At 40.2% G+C, this 15,462-nt stretch overlaps 1 protein-coding gene across 1 annotated transcript; it reads right to left on the minus strand.

The window, feature by feature from the left end:
• Nucleotides 1-605: 605 nt before the first annotated feature.
• Nucleotides 606-1,795, minus strand: LOC135939868 (uncharacterized). The gene is made up of 3 exons (XM_065484470.1): nucleotides 1,308-1,795; nucleotides 934-1,157; nucleotides 606-842 (listed from the first exon to the last, which is right to left on the minus strand). Exons 1-3 carry the CDS (start codon nucleotides 1,699-1,701, stop codon nucleotides 750-752), a joined length of 711 nt encoding a protein of 236 aa, XP_065340542.1. The 5' UTR covers nucleotides 1,702-1,795; the 3' UTR covers nucleotides 606-749.
• Nucleotides 1,796-15,462: the final 13,667 nt, after the last annotated feature.

Here is a 15,462-nt window from a genome sequence, read left to right on the forward strand (position 1 = left end):
TGCTTTATCACAAGTGAAAAGTGTTTTTCTCCAGATGCAGAAGACAAAAAGTAAAATAATTCATCAAACAGAAAGGGCGAGTGCTCCTTCACGCTGTGTTAACTGTCCCGAATGGCGGCTGCGAGTAAGCAACTCATTTTCAGCCTCTTTTATGAAAGCGAGAGTGTGGATAAAAAAGTAATTAAAGCAGAAATTAAAACCTCCGGCGGTGCGACACCGTCTCTTTGCCGCCCTTCGTGACAGTAATGGATTCAAACGAGCGAGGGAAATGAGAAAAAGTGGTAGTTTTAAAATCCCCTCGCAAGAATGCGAAGAGGGAGATGAAAAATAGCGGCAGATTAATAATGCAACAGGGTTAGCGCGTTCGGCCGGATAATTGACAACATTCCTCCTAGAACAATAATTATTATTATGCGCACCGGCTGACAAGAATATAAGCAGAAAAACGCTGCCACCAGACAAATTAGCCGATTTATTACCAACTCGTGTAAACGTCAAAGTTGCGAACCAATAAATTAGAAGACGGTGGTAAAACTAATTGGAACACACGTATGCTTAGTTTCTAAAATGTTAATGACCAAGAAAACAACGTCAGGTTTACCGTTTTTCACAAACATTTTATTAATATGAAAAGTTACAAAAGTGTAAATGACTACCACATTTATCGACTTACAGTTTTAAAAATTTGGCAGTGTGTCAAGTGCTGCAGGTAAAGGTCATTGTACAAGAAAAACACACGTTTGCGTCATTTATGTCACCGACGCGAGATGAGATTCGTCTTCAGCGATGGAGAGCGACTGCAGGATGGCACTGGACAAATCGTTCAAAACTGCTCTGTGAGGCTGGAACAGATAAAAGTAATTATTATACTTTTTGCATTGCTATATACATTTATTTATTTTGAAGTTCAGATTATAAATTAATTTCTCTAACCTGATTGTTCCTTCGGTTGTTTTGGATGACAAAGTTTCTTCCGTCTGACGCGTCGTCGGCGTAACCTTCGTCACAATCTCGGACGTCGTCCTCGCACATAGTTCTTTGTCTCGTGTTGTAGTTGTTGCCTCCAGACTGTTGCTGGTCATCGTCTTCGCGATCTCTCCTGCTTCTCCTTCTCTCTTCACACCCATCCCTTCGTGAAGGTGGATTCCTCGGACGGCCTATCCATGATAAAATAGACAAATAATTAAATATTTTAATCCACAAATTTAAAAATAAGAATTTAGTTTATTTTATCAGAAAAATTTAGCCTGTCTATTGAAAACTTTTCTTTCATTCCACAAAAAAATATTCAGTCCGACTGGGCGTACCTTCCGTAGGTGGTGGTGGCGGAGGCGGATGGAAGTTAAAACTGGGCGGAGGCAGCAGGGTACCGCCCTGGCAGATGAGCGTCCTGAGCACGAGGTAGAGCTCAGTGAGCAGCCGTTCGAGCCGCTGGTAGTGCTCCTCAGGGTCGACGACGTTGCACGGACGGGCCATGGCCGACAGGGTCGACCGCCGAAACGGGAATGATTGCACCGGGGGTGCGTTGTTGTGCAATCGGTGGTTCGGTCCTGCGAGGAGGCGCAGACGCGCGCGGGGTGGTGGTAGGGGCTGTGTTGTTGTTGCTTTGTCTCGGGGGCTGTGCAGCAAATTTTTGCCGCACGCACGATCGAGGTACTTGTTGGCTGGCGAGACCCCATTGATTCGCAATCCCCGCAACATATTTCGGGGTTGGCGCGGGGTGGGGGTGCGACTCCCCGAGTGTGATTCACTGCCTGTTGGCGTGCTCGCCTGTCATTATTCGTGTTTTGCATAAATATTTCGTTTCGGATTGTCATCGAATATGATGTGCTAGATGGGAAACTAATTTGTTTGTGTTTCTGTTTAAAATCGCATTAAATGCCAAAAACAACACAATGAATTTAATGAAATGGAGTCATTATTTAATTAAATTATTTAAACTATTTTTAGGTTTCTCATGGATCACCAAGGAGCTACGGAAATAATCCACCCATTTTGATAGATTGCGACCAACATTGAATTATTTCGAGGATTTTGGACAGGACAAGTAAAAAATAAGTTTTCGGTTTAATGTAATATAGATAAAAATTTATTGAACTACCAAAAGGGGGCAAAATAGCCCTGCAGAACCATAATAAAGAATACTTTGAAACGAAAAGGGCAAATGGATACGTCCGGGACTGGTACAAGGAAAATTTCTACCTGTAATTAAGTCACATGCTTAATGTATTTTTTAAGTATTGAGATTGTCTGATAATGGATAACATATAGCTGAACAGAAAGAAGAAAAATTCATATTCATAATATTTTTTTGCAGCGTAAGTTTGTTTCACATCCATTGTATATTAGTTAAAACTTTAATTAAATCAAATACATAAATAATTGAAGCATTTTAGAGGGTAAATGATGTCTATAATTATTGTATCATTCATGACCTTGTTAACTAAAAACGACAGCAAACAAAATTTTAAAAACTAAAAACGGCAGTAAACAAAATTTTAAATTTTAATTGTTAAATTATTTAATGCATGACTCAGAATTGTTTTTTCTCTATTCAAAACCCCCAATTTCTTAAAGCAGATTAAAGTAATTGCATTTAAAAAATATTTTTCTGGGAAGCATTTTTTTATTTTATTAAAAAATTCATTTTAGACAATCCATAATATATTATATGTCATCGTGAATTTCGGGAATCGTTGTTTTTTCGGTGGAAATCGATTGATTGATGGAGACGCATCCATGCAAGTGTCACGATCTAATGACTGCACGCGCCCTATCCATCACTGGCAGGCTGGCCGTCGGCTCGCCGGAACTAGACTCAGCTCCCGCGCTCGATCCGTTCATCTCTCTCACTCTCCAAGCAGCCGCGGGCGCCGCAATTCAGACACGCAGCGTGGTATCTTTTATTGTCCATTCACCACACAAAGTGCTGATTAGCTGGCCGCGCGCGTCGGCCAAACGAGTTGGCTCGCACTTTAACGTCACTCACAGTTTGCCCAGAGGATTAATAATTAGATTTGCCACTGCGGACCGACTGATATGGATAATACTCAAACTATATGATATTTGTTCAAATCTTAAAATGTCGCAAACCATTTAGTTTTACTGTAGTGGTCACTTGATGAAATTTTCTTTGTGAAAATTATGCCCTGACATTTTTCTCGTTCCAATTTAAAAAAAACCTGTCGGACACTCTGACTGGTTTATTTCTGTAAATAGTTTTTTGTATATTGATTATTATAACAGAATTACTAGTTTAGCAATAAGTACTGAAATTAAAGATAAATAAAAATGCAACTTTATTTCGAAAATTCTCATTTCTAAACTTTGTTATATTTTCTTAGAGTCTGAACAAACAGCTCATTTATTTGGCAAAATGAGTAAATAGATTTTATCTTAGCGGCAAGTGTAAAAGGCTTTTCCTGCTGCCGAAGATAATCCCCTTTCAGCTGTAATCCGTTCACTTCATTAACCGCGCGCGTGTTTCCCTCCTTACCCCAGCATCTATGTTGTATTCTAGGGCGCACGTTCCGAAAATCGCACTTTGGAGTGGGCAGCTCGTCAGAGGCAGACCGCAAAAAGCGCCGTTTCCGCGGAACGGGAATTAATTCGGCCGGATTAGCCAGCTGGGCGAGCGTTCGAGTGGCTGCCTGCTCTCTCCTGCCGAGGTCATTGTGAGACAACCCGCGCGCCACTCGTGCCGAACAAAAAGCCTAATCACAATTGGGAGGCGAGCCAGCACAACCTCCACAGAACACACACACTGCGCTGCTTCCGCACAATAGGCGCGTAATGAAGAAAAGTGCATTATTAGCAACTACTCACTGTGTTTGCTCAAACAGGGCGCTGCTAATATGTACATGAATTAGCAATCATGCCGTTCAATTAGGTGATGGCGTTACAGAGCATGTGCACTGAATTTGCTGAGGGCCTCTTTCAAGTACTTTTGCTCTGTGTGATTTTGCCAATAACAGCAGCGAAATAGTCACAATGAGTCTGGATTGAAACGGCGAGGTTGAAGTGCCAGACCAATGGATAACAGGCTTTTGATAATAATATTAATGCAGTTTCACTACCATGACTGGGTATAGGGGTTAGCCCCAGCAAATTTAATTAAACCTCTCATCCGATTTGATTTGTCAATATATAGCCTTGTTTTTTCTATTAGATCAACCTTCGCTAAGTTCCGCTAAAACATAGCTTTTCTTTTATGGGTTCAAATTATTGCAAACACAAAAATATCTTCCAGTATATATTAAAGGATCATCCTCAGGTTTGGGCATGATTATTAAGCTGTTTTTTGCAGATCCGGTGTTTTGCGGGGGGGGGTTGGGGGGTTCCTAGTTACATTTAAAATGTTTAAAAACTCAAAAACCAAAAACCCGTTCCCTCTCCAGGGCATTTGTTCATTATTTAACCATGAGGTGCAAAAAACCGCACAAAACTGGTAAATCCCGCAAAAAACACCACTGCATGCACTGCAAGTTTGGGAAACTCCCAGGAGATGCCCAGCCCTGATCATCCTTGATTCTGACAAAATAATTATGTGCCGATGTGTTGCAATATTTTGCTCTTCTTACATGATCAATAAAACAATAGTACATTTTTTATTGCTGATAAAATAACAATGAAATTGTTTGAAAAAGAAAAATGTCATCACTGACAATGAGTCTTGAAGGCACACGTGCGTTTAAAAACAGGAGATGCCCAGCCCTGATCATCCTTGATTCTGACAAAATAATTATGTGCCGATGTGTTGCAATATTTTGCTCTTCTTACATGATCAATAAAACAATAGTACATTTTTATTGCTGATAAAATAACAATGAAATTGTTTGAAAAAGAAAAATGTCATCACTGACAATGAGTCTTGAAGGCACACGTGCGTTTAAAATTTAAAAATCTCTATCACTCGGTAATTTCGTTACTCCGCAAAAATGGCTTGGACTCTTGTTGGTCATAAATCCAGTTGGTACCACAACCTCGGTGACTGCACGTTGGAAGCTTGATTAAAAGCTGATTGCCCGTCTGCAGCGAGCGTGTGTGCATACCAACAAGACACAAATTGCTCTCTCGAATCCGTCTGGGGGAGGCGCAGATTAACTGCAACGCCGCACTCGTAGTAGCAATTTCTGCTCACATGCCCGCTTATCTTTGGCAAATTGCTGTTATGTGATGACCAAGGATTTAATTGTTTACTCCATTAAGATAGGCGGGCAATAAGAAGCGGCGGCAATAACGTCGGATGTGCGTGCCGGTGCCATCAAGCAATTTTATACGCGGCGCAGAAAATCGCCTTCGGAAACGGGACAATTGCTTTTTATGCCGCAGCCACCGGAATTTGACGCGGGGATTTTCGGATTTTCTCCCTGCACTTACAACTTTCTCGCCGTATCGCACAAATCTAAACTGCCCTCCTCACGAGTTGCGTCTCGCTTAATTTGCCAGGGCTTGAGATTCAAAATGACCTCTTTCAAAATAAATTTATCTCCAGTTAAACAGAAAACAAAACAGCATCAAGGCGTGAAATTGACTAATGCTCCCACCTAGCCTGAGAGAATTCCGATATTTATATAGAGTAACTTATTAAAATAAGGAAAGAGATAAACATTTAAAAGAACAATATTACATTAATTCTAAAAATACATTTTTTACATGCATATGATGTGTATTTTAAAAACTTTTCTGCAGTTGACAATTTTATGAAAAGAGTGTCTCTGACCCTTAGCTCCAGGTAGCACGCAAACAAACAAAGAGGCAGATAAGAGTAGAGGAAATTCTTCTTCTCCCCCAATAATAATTCCATTTGTTCTCTACAGTGTGGCGAGAAATGCAAGACAAGATTTATGTGTGAATTCCGTTTGAAAATGTTTTTGCTCCACAGCCCGCGGGAAACGTTTTTAAGAAATAAACATTCACATTTGATGAACAAAGGAGGTGACAGGTATCAGGTATACAGATGAATGACTGCGGGTGGGAAAATTTAGGTTTACAAAAGATCAGACACGTACAAATGTGATCTTGTCATTCTACTTAAAATCGGTTCCCAAAACAGTTTGACAGCTTTGCATTTAGTACTTGATTTATTGTAATGTGAACTGTATTGTGGTGAGTGCGGATATAGCAGGGGATAAAGTTTCTTTTTATTTACCAACCCGTTGGTATTCTCAGGAGTGTCAAAGCAATGGGAGATATTTGAGCAGTTCGAGGATCTAATGCTGGCTACCCAATGTCAGAGAGGGCAAAAAGGGGTTAGTGACTCAAAATTCTCAATTAGTTCTGCACTTCCACGGGATGATTGCTACGTCAAAAAGCCAATGTCTCCAGTATAAAATCACCCCTCCCTCTTTTTTGTTTCTTCTTCTCTTTTCAGGTCAGGTGATTTTGCAGAATGAATGACGGGCGATTTTGTTTTATTTTTATGATATCGTGTTTTTTCGTAACTATCGAATTAAAACTACATTTTTTTGGCCTTATAATGTGTCCATGTAATTTGATTAAACGATTAAATATTATTAAATAAAAAAATCGTGTCGTGCATGACACAGATGGAAATCAAACAGATGAGGACGAAATTAAAATTGTGCTCTCGTAACTTTCGTTGTTTCGTAACTTTCAAATTAAAACTACATTTTTTGGCCTTTTAATGTGTTCATGAAATTTGATTAAACGAATAAATATTATTAAATAAAAAATCGTGTCGTGCATGACACAGATGGAAATCAAACAGATGAGGACGAAATTAAAATTGTGCTCTCGTAACTTTCGTTGTTTCGTACCTTTCGAATTAAAACTACATTTTTTCCCCTTATAATGTGTTCATGAAATTTGATTAAACGATTAAATATTATTAAATAAAAAATTGTGTCATGCATGACACAGATGGAAATCAAACAGATGAGGACGAAATGAAAATTGTGTTCTTCACTGTTAACAATTCAACCATCAAACCCTAAAAATAAAAAATAATACACGTGCTGGATGCAAACGAGTGAAACCAAATTTGCGGCGGGCCAAACTGCCATTTTCATGAGGTACATTAGTGAAATTGTTTGTGTCAGCGAGCAGCAGTAGCGGCGAATAAAAAATTGACCGAATTCTCCCCAAAATCACTTTATCATAATTTAAATGCGGCGGCGCGAGATGACAAGAGGCGATATGATCAATCATCAGCCCTCTCTCCTAGCTTCCTCTCAATCTCTCGTGCACTCGATTCTGTCTCTTCACAATATAATATAACAACAAACGCGTCGCCTGACAGACAGACAGGCATCAACTCAACGGAGGGAGATGCACGCTGCGAATTTGTAATTCAAGAGCAAATACATTCATCAAATAATTTGACTGAAAGGGCTCCAATCGTTTCTATTTATCAGGAAACGCCAGGCGCGCGGCCGACAACTAATTTTTATTGTGCGCGCATTCAAAACACATCCAATGTTGGCTGTATTATAGCACACACCCCACGCCACGATCCCCGATTTGATTAATCGCACGCTTCGCCTTCGTTTGCGCGGGAAAATTCGATCATTGATTCTTTAACATTATAAAATCGTCTATTGCTTCGTGATCACATCTGGCCTAGTTTACAATAAAAAAATTGTCACAATATATTTTCAAAATGTTGTAAATATTTTTCCCTATAGAACCCCTCAAATTTAAATTCATTAATACTCAATTTATCAATCTATGACTTGGCTCATACAAAACCCCTTTTTAAAGATTATTTTTTTTTAAATTATTAAATAAATATGGATGGGAAAAATTTAGTCAAATTTTAAGGGATCAATTTTTATTTTTTTATGTACTTCATTACAAAAAAATTGAAATTCAAACGTTCATAAAGACTTGTTGAGTATATAAAAAGTAAAATACAAAATTTATACCCAATAGATTCAATAAATTATTATTTTATCAAACAAAACAATTGCATAGAGTATGCTTCAGACATTTTACATTGTAGCAGTGAGTGTTGGCGAATCTGCATTTTGGCCACGTTTGCATTTTCCGCATTTTCTTCATTACTCATTCCTCGGTGGGACTATGACTATGAAGACGTCAAAATTTAATCTCTCACTGCAACTGGCAGCGAAGGACGAATTAAATTACGACTCAGATAATAGACGTGCACTTTTATTGGCCAATATAACGCGCCGAGAGGTAAGACGCGGGCTTAATTAAAACGGTTTAACGACGCCCTCAAGAAATATTACCACCTTAAAAGCATGTTTACGATGCGACAGTGAGCAAAGGGAAAAATTGGCGGCGGCGGCGGATGCGTGTATTTTTTTGTCTGCGCGACGATTATTATTGCGAGCGCCGGTTGCATGCGCACTAATGGAGTGCTTGCTTTTGTCCTCTTTGGTTTTACACCGGCAGCCAGCCAGACACGAATGTATAATGTACACACTTGGTCTGCAACAAACACTGCGGAGGGCAGGAGGGGGTGGACGAACAGCCGCCACCCCTCGGCGTCGCTTTATCTGCCGCTGGCTGCGACTCTCCCGCGTATTCAATAATGATAATATATCCATCTCCTGCGCGCCGATTGTCCCCTCGCTCAGCACTGGCTGTCTCCGCACTCCGCGCGCAAATTCGACGCAATCGCTCAGTCGCGAGTCGCGTCGCTGCAGCCCTTTGTCTCGTCTTTGCTGCCCCCGCACGTGACCCTCCGCGCCCTGTGCGAATTATACGCGCCGCTCAACAGTGCGCTCTGTTTCGCCAAATTCCACGAAAGTGTTGATTATTTGTTCGTGCGCTTTTGGCTGCGGTTCTTAATGCATTCACCCAACACGCGCGTGCCGAGAACTTTGAAAGCGTTTCAGTCGCACGGAAAATTTCAAATTCCAATGTGTACGAGCGTGACTGATTTCAATGATGAAATTAAAGCATATTTTGCAAATAAATTTGTACTTGTAAGTTTCAAAATAAAACACAAAGCTGTTGAGAATTTAACTTCAAATTTATTCATGTGGCCCTGGTTTTGGTCACCCTTGCTACCCTGTTATTTGTCAAGAAATAAAGTGGTATAGTAAAATACCTGATCATAAATAGGGCTGAAACCAGACCGACTCGAATAAATTTGGTGTTTCCCAACAACGAGAGTAAGATGGCCAGAACCCGCACAAGATGCGTGCAGGGCCCTGAAATTTATGCCCAAACAATTAAATATTATTTTTCATTCATCAAGTGTGATTTCATGCAGTTTCAGGTCTCACCGTCAAGTTTATTGACCAACGATGCCAGTCCAACTTACCATAATTTAAGACAAAACACGAAAACCTTTAAAAATTGGCAGATATTTTCATGCGTATTTTTTAAATTGGGACCGTTACAACAAAATGTCGAGATAATAAAATTTCATTGTTTCTGCAAAAGTTTTGTGTATAAAAATATCGATCCACAAATCAAGCACTTAGGCATTTCTCCAATTTAGAATAAGATTCAGAGAATTTATATTCAAAACTAAGCTGTCTCTTGAAGAGCAAAAAAAATCATTAACCCTTAATTACTCTCTTAATTTTGGTATATACAGAGAACATAGGTGTATTTCTCCTCCGGCACCCTGCTCCGCATCTCACAAACTCCTGTAAATCACAAAGCCAAATATTTAGAGTCTGGACCGCAAAGAGCGGAGAGCAAAAACAACCCTTAATGAGTTCTAGCGGCAATATTTCCTCTCAAATATGTAAACGAGGCGTCAGACGTGTCGAACAAGTGCTTTTTCCTCTCGGTAGCAGGCCAACACACATACACACACACACCCTCGAGAGGCAAATCCACCCCATTGCATTCCGATCGCATATGTGGCGTCTGGCATGGAGCACTTTGCTGCTTGACTCACAATTAGCCGCGCGCTGAAAAATGAGACGAGCGCCACCCTTGGCAGTCAAACGCACATATATAGCACCCTCGCTCTCTCGAGCTTGAGGGTTCTACAAGGACGATTCGCCACCTGCAGCATCGCGTGTTGATATTCGGGGGGCCAAAGGTGTGAGAGATAGCAGGACGAGTAAAAGGAGCCATTCAGAGTGATTCTCTCTCTTGCTCGCGATAAGTGAGCCAATTCTATGAGAAAACTTGGCGAGCTACCCACGTCGGCCTCCTGGCAAGATTGCCTCCAACGGGAACCTCCTCATAGTGAATGGTCCTGATCTCAAAGTTTTGATTTCAGTGTCACGCTACATGCCAGTAATTTTAATCGATATAGATATGTAGTAGTTTTGAATGAACGTGCCGTACAAATAAAAAAAGACAGATTTACGCGATAAAAAGTTTTTTTTAATGTAGCCAAATAAAAATTGGTAAAGGCCCGAGCTTGAGCATGAAATCTGATTTGAGTTATTTTTAAGAACTAGTTGCACCATATTGTTGTTTCTTATTTGCCAGAAAGCTGAACAAAGAGGTTCTTCTCATACCATTTCAATGGATGAAAAAATCCGTATTCCCAGGGGAGATCAGAGAGGGTAAAAATAAGAAGCATCTCGCTACAAAAAAAGCCTTTTTAAAAAAAAGAATCGTAGTGGTGGTCAGAGAAAAAGGTTGAATTCAGTGGTGGCCAAAGCGAATGAATATATTGTATGTGTCACGCACTCACTTTATTCATAAATAATAGAAAATGGTACATACTGAGTTATTTCAAAAGGTTAAATTTTAACCTTTTGAAATGTTGCCGTGGGACAGGATCTCAACGGGAAAACAACAACAAATATGTATGCAATCACCACAATGATTGGATATCTTGTGCGGTCCGTCAGCCTGTTTATAAAAGTGCTCAAGCCAAACATTTCAAATCAATGTACCATTTTCTCCCTTGCATGTAACATTTTTCCAGATTTAGGATAAAATGATAGAGGCTGAGCTGACTTTAAACGAATTAAAACATTGAACATACAGATTCAGAATTATATAAATTATATTACAAAAATTGTTGCAAATTTAACTTAAAGAAATCCTCTTGTGAAAATATAAATTTAATTTTTTTTTCATTTCTCTGGTCTAGTGGTCAATTAATTTTAAAGTTATTTTTGTAAGGCCCTATTTCTAGATGGCCCTGTTAGCTTTTGCTGGCGCTTTCGATAAATATTCCATTTGCAAATCAATGGAGCTTCAATGGAATTTAGTCTGTTTGCGAACGACGCGTGATACGGTCGAGAAGATGCAGTTGTTGCGTGCAGATCGGCATCATGGATAATTCAGCATCGGGGGGAGAAGAGCAAGAGATGATATTTATGAGAATTGGCACCACGCGCTGATTTGACAAAGCTTTAATTAAGCGAGGGAGCGAGGCAAAGCGAAGGAGCCCAGGTGTTATTTTGCGGCAATCAAAACGAATAGTCGCGCTTAAAAATTTATCTGATTAAAGCAGCCAGCGGGCTTCCCTCTCTTTCTATTCTTGTTCAGCGCCATTCGAAGAGAAAATAAAGACAAGCACGCGGGGCTAATCTTCCTTTCCCTCTCGATCCGCCTCCGTCTCGTTTTCCCGTGTTTTATTGCATTTATCGCCGACAAGAAACTTGTTAGCCGGCCGAATTAATTTATATATCCTGCGATGCGTTAGTTTTAATTAATGGCGCATGCGGGGTAAAAATGACATTAAAATCGCGCATCATTAATCAAGGCCGCCGACCCTAATTGAGCAAGGTCACACACTGCAAACAAAAAGTCCTCTGCTAATCGAAATTAATGATGTCCGCAGTTGTCTCAAGTGCTTCGCTTGATTAATTATCGCCCCCGCACAAGCAGGACGGCCCTTTTGTCGCTTGATAATGGTCCAGCGACACTCGCAAGTGAGTGAATGCAATTCTTTCTTCAAGTTTCATCCAAGCAGTTACGTGTTTGCCAATACTCATTACTCCAATTTACAATTACTTGTTACACCCGCCATTACGCCTAAAATTTATTCCAAAATATCCACAAAAATAGCGTGTCCATGGAATTGACTTAAGGAGCCAGTGAAAGGGAACAAGCCGGAAAGTTCAATGCTCTTTTAACAGGTCGGGGGAATTGATTTGAAATAATGGTCAAAATTATATCCATGAAATGGATGTCTGCATTTTTAACTCAATGCACTACTGAAAGAACATTTTCGTTATCTTTTATATCGGCACAAGATTAAATGAAATGATAAATTTTCCTACGGGCCATATAATATATGAAACTATTATTTTCGAGATAATGCCGCATTCTTATTCTTCCGAAAATCACAATTTTTCTTTTAAAAATAAGCGTAAATTGAGTTTAATTCACCGAAAATGTCATTATGCCAGTTTGTGATGATGTCTTTGGTCTTACAAACTCCTGGAAAGCCTGCCTAGATAATGTGAATGAATGAATCAAACATGAACAATAATACGATTTGAATGCAGCAATAGTAACAGAGATATATTTAAGAAAGTCACCATGACCTTCAGGATATCTTAATTAATTGCATATCTAATTTCAATGTAACGAGCATTTATCGTGCTGGGAGACCAAACAGCTTCTTATTTACTCAGCTACAAAAATAGAAAACCTAATGGAACCATGATTTTAAATATGGAAAACTCTTTTGGTAATAAAATACATTACAAAAGAAATCACCCTCTGAAGAAATAAATCTGGTTTGGCAAAGAGAAAAGGAATTAATTCCTTTCTGCATTTGAATAGCTTTTTTTGACGGATCATTTACCCCGGCTTTAATACGAAAATATTTCACGTGTCTGTGGGCCTTTTGCAAAAGTAAAAGGCGGCGTGGTATCGAGGCCCAATAAATAAGGGCATGTGACGCGCGCGCATGCATAACATATTCCGCCATACATCTTATTTATTGCGACTTTTAACGGCCGCGGACGCTGCTTTCCTATTGCACACGCACGCGTTTTATTATTTGTTGAATGCGCACCCTGCATAAATTACACAGGCAGCCGAAATTGCATCTTGCCTCACGATGTACTTAGCGTACGCGAACACATATGTAAAATCATACGCAATGGGGCGGAAAAATAAGCAGTCGCGTCGGTTCTGAAAGCGCACCCAATTAGTGAGGATTATAAAAAAAGTGCCCGCAAAGATGGCAATCACAATGGAGGCGAAAATTTTGACAGTGGGTTTTCTAAACATGCGGAGATGCATCCTGTCTTTAAAAACAAAATCATTCTTTACAAAATGACGCAATTAAACCTAGATTTAATTATTTTAAAGACACGTACTCAAAAACTGCTATTCCAGTACTTGTGATTGTAGGAAATACATATCAATTCAATATATTATATAGCTTACAAGGGAACCCTGGGTTTGTTCCGCTCGGAATACTCGACGCCAATTTTTAGTATTATTAAGTGCAGTAAGAAACGAGCACCAATTAAAAATCTAGCATAGTTTACGAATAACAGAGCTGCAAAGATTTTCCAAGTATCCACGTGGAAAAACCAAAATATTATCTAAAGTGTCCGAAAAAGATTAAATGCACATTTTTGGAATCGGCATGAAATGCAGATTCCAAAAATGTTTGGTTTCTTTAAAATCCAAACATTTTTCGAAAAGTAACACCATTTTTAAAAAGTTATTATTTTTTAAAATTTCCTTAATGTTTCAAAGTACCATAACTTTTCGAAAAATGCTTGCATCTCTGTTATAAATTGCTCTAAAAATGCGATTCCTTGCTGGTAAATTTTAAAAATGATCACTTCTAGAAATCCCTAACAAGGTGTATTTTCCCTCAAGAATTTGAACTGTGGAAACAGCAAGTGTGTGCATGCAGCTACCCTGTGTGTACCTGACAGCCAGTAAGGCGGAGCAAGCAGAAGGAGAGAAGAGGGGATGCGAAGGTGGAACATCCGACAACCCTATGTGCTCACTTTCGCGGTCAGTTATTTGTTGTCCTTCTCATCTAACGCATGCAACTGGAGCTACTCTGAAACGTCACGAACCTTATCTCAACCTTCAACTCTTGGACAATGGAGTCTTTTACAACGGTTTTGGCCCATCGTTCCCTCAGCCCAATAATGGATGTCGATGTTGATCCCTGGACGCGGCTAATTACACCTGGCGCTACCAAAATCAGCCATCGGACATCACGCCTGCTATACATATGCTGGACGAAGAAACAATCGCCAATTTCCTTGAACGTACTGCTGCCTTTGCAGAGCTTTTACCCAAGACCACGTGATTTTTAGTGAAAACCCTCCCTCACGTGCACCATCAGCATAGCAGCACGACGACTGGATCAACTAACCCAGGTAAGGATTTTCAATATAGGCTTACATTGGTTCTCGTTTTTCCTCTGCGACTAGTCCATTGGAAATAAGCTTCCTATACAAACGATGACCATGATCTCGTCGACCTTTTAGATACACTGGTCCAATACCAGACGTATCGCGTTTCCCCCCCCCCCCCCATATATGTTTGACGATTTGCACTATAGAATTTGAAAGCGAGTTGGCTTCTTTTGGGCAAATTTTAAAATTTGCCAACCTAAGCGACACGGATCACTTTGTGCCAACGCTTTGGAGATAAATAAGGGCACTCACGCGCGTCCACAATTTAAACAACACGTTGGTGTACGAATTAATTAAACCAGTGTATCGTCGGTATCCCATATCTTTCAGCGCCAAACTCCGTACTTCCTACACTACCTCTGCGTATTGGGCGCAAAATTTTAAACCTCAATGTCCTTCCACTCCATTTTTTTAACGATTTTTCCTTTGATTTTGAAATTATTTTAGCCAAAACAAAGAATTGAATAATAAGAACTTGAGTTGCATTCAGCCCGAGTCCCAACACAGAAAAAGTCGCTAAAAAATATGGGCCGCGACAGCCACAAACAAATTGACAGCCAAGTCCTGGCAATATTGGGCAGTCCGTGCGGCCCACTTGTTCCGCGGCCCACCGGGGTTTCGCCCGGTGCGCCCGATTACCAGTCCGGGCCTGCGAAGACGGACCAGCGGTGCAAGCAGTCGATTTCTTAGTCTTGTGTAATATTACATTTTTACCGCTCTAAAATGGTTAAATGAAGTTTTCGCGAGAGCCATCTTACTGCTAAATGTGAAACTATTGTTTGGAAGAATCAGTTATGCTGCGTTAACACTTCGAGGTTGGTAGCTTTGTATTTAGAGAGCATCAGATCAGTGTCACTGGGAACAAGTAAAATAGTCCTGAATTCCTTCCTAGGTGGCAGGTCAAGCACTTTGTCAATCAATGAGTCGCTACCTGGTCGCTACCAACGCGAACACTCTATGACTCTGCCATAATCCCCCCCCCCCACCCAGATTGATCATAATTGTGGTGGGGAAAACCCGGGAAATTTTCCTTTGGTGGCCTCTGATTGGCTCTTGACCTGCTGCCTGTGAGTGGCTACAGAACTTACTCTTCCCGTTATTTACTAACGACCGCGTTCGTAAAAGGAGTGTGAACAGTGTATAGAGCGACTCCGGAATCGGGCGTCTGTGATACCACAATCCTAAAAAACGCGCCGGTAAACAT

Source organism: Cloeon dipterum, chromosome 3, assembly GCF_949628265.1.
Source record: "Cloeon dipterum chromosome 3, ieCloDipt1.1, whole genome shotgun sequence".
NCBI classification, from domain to species: Eukaryota; Metazoa; Arthropoda; class Insecta; order Ephemeroptera; family Baetidae; genus Cloeon; species Cloeon dipterum.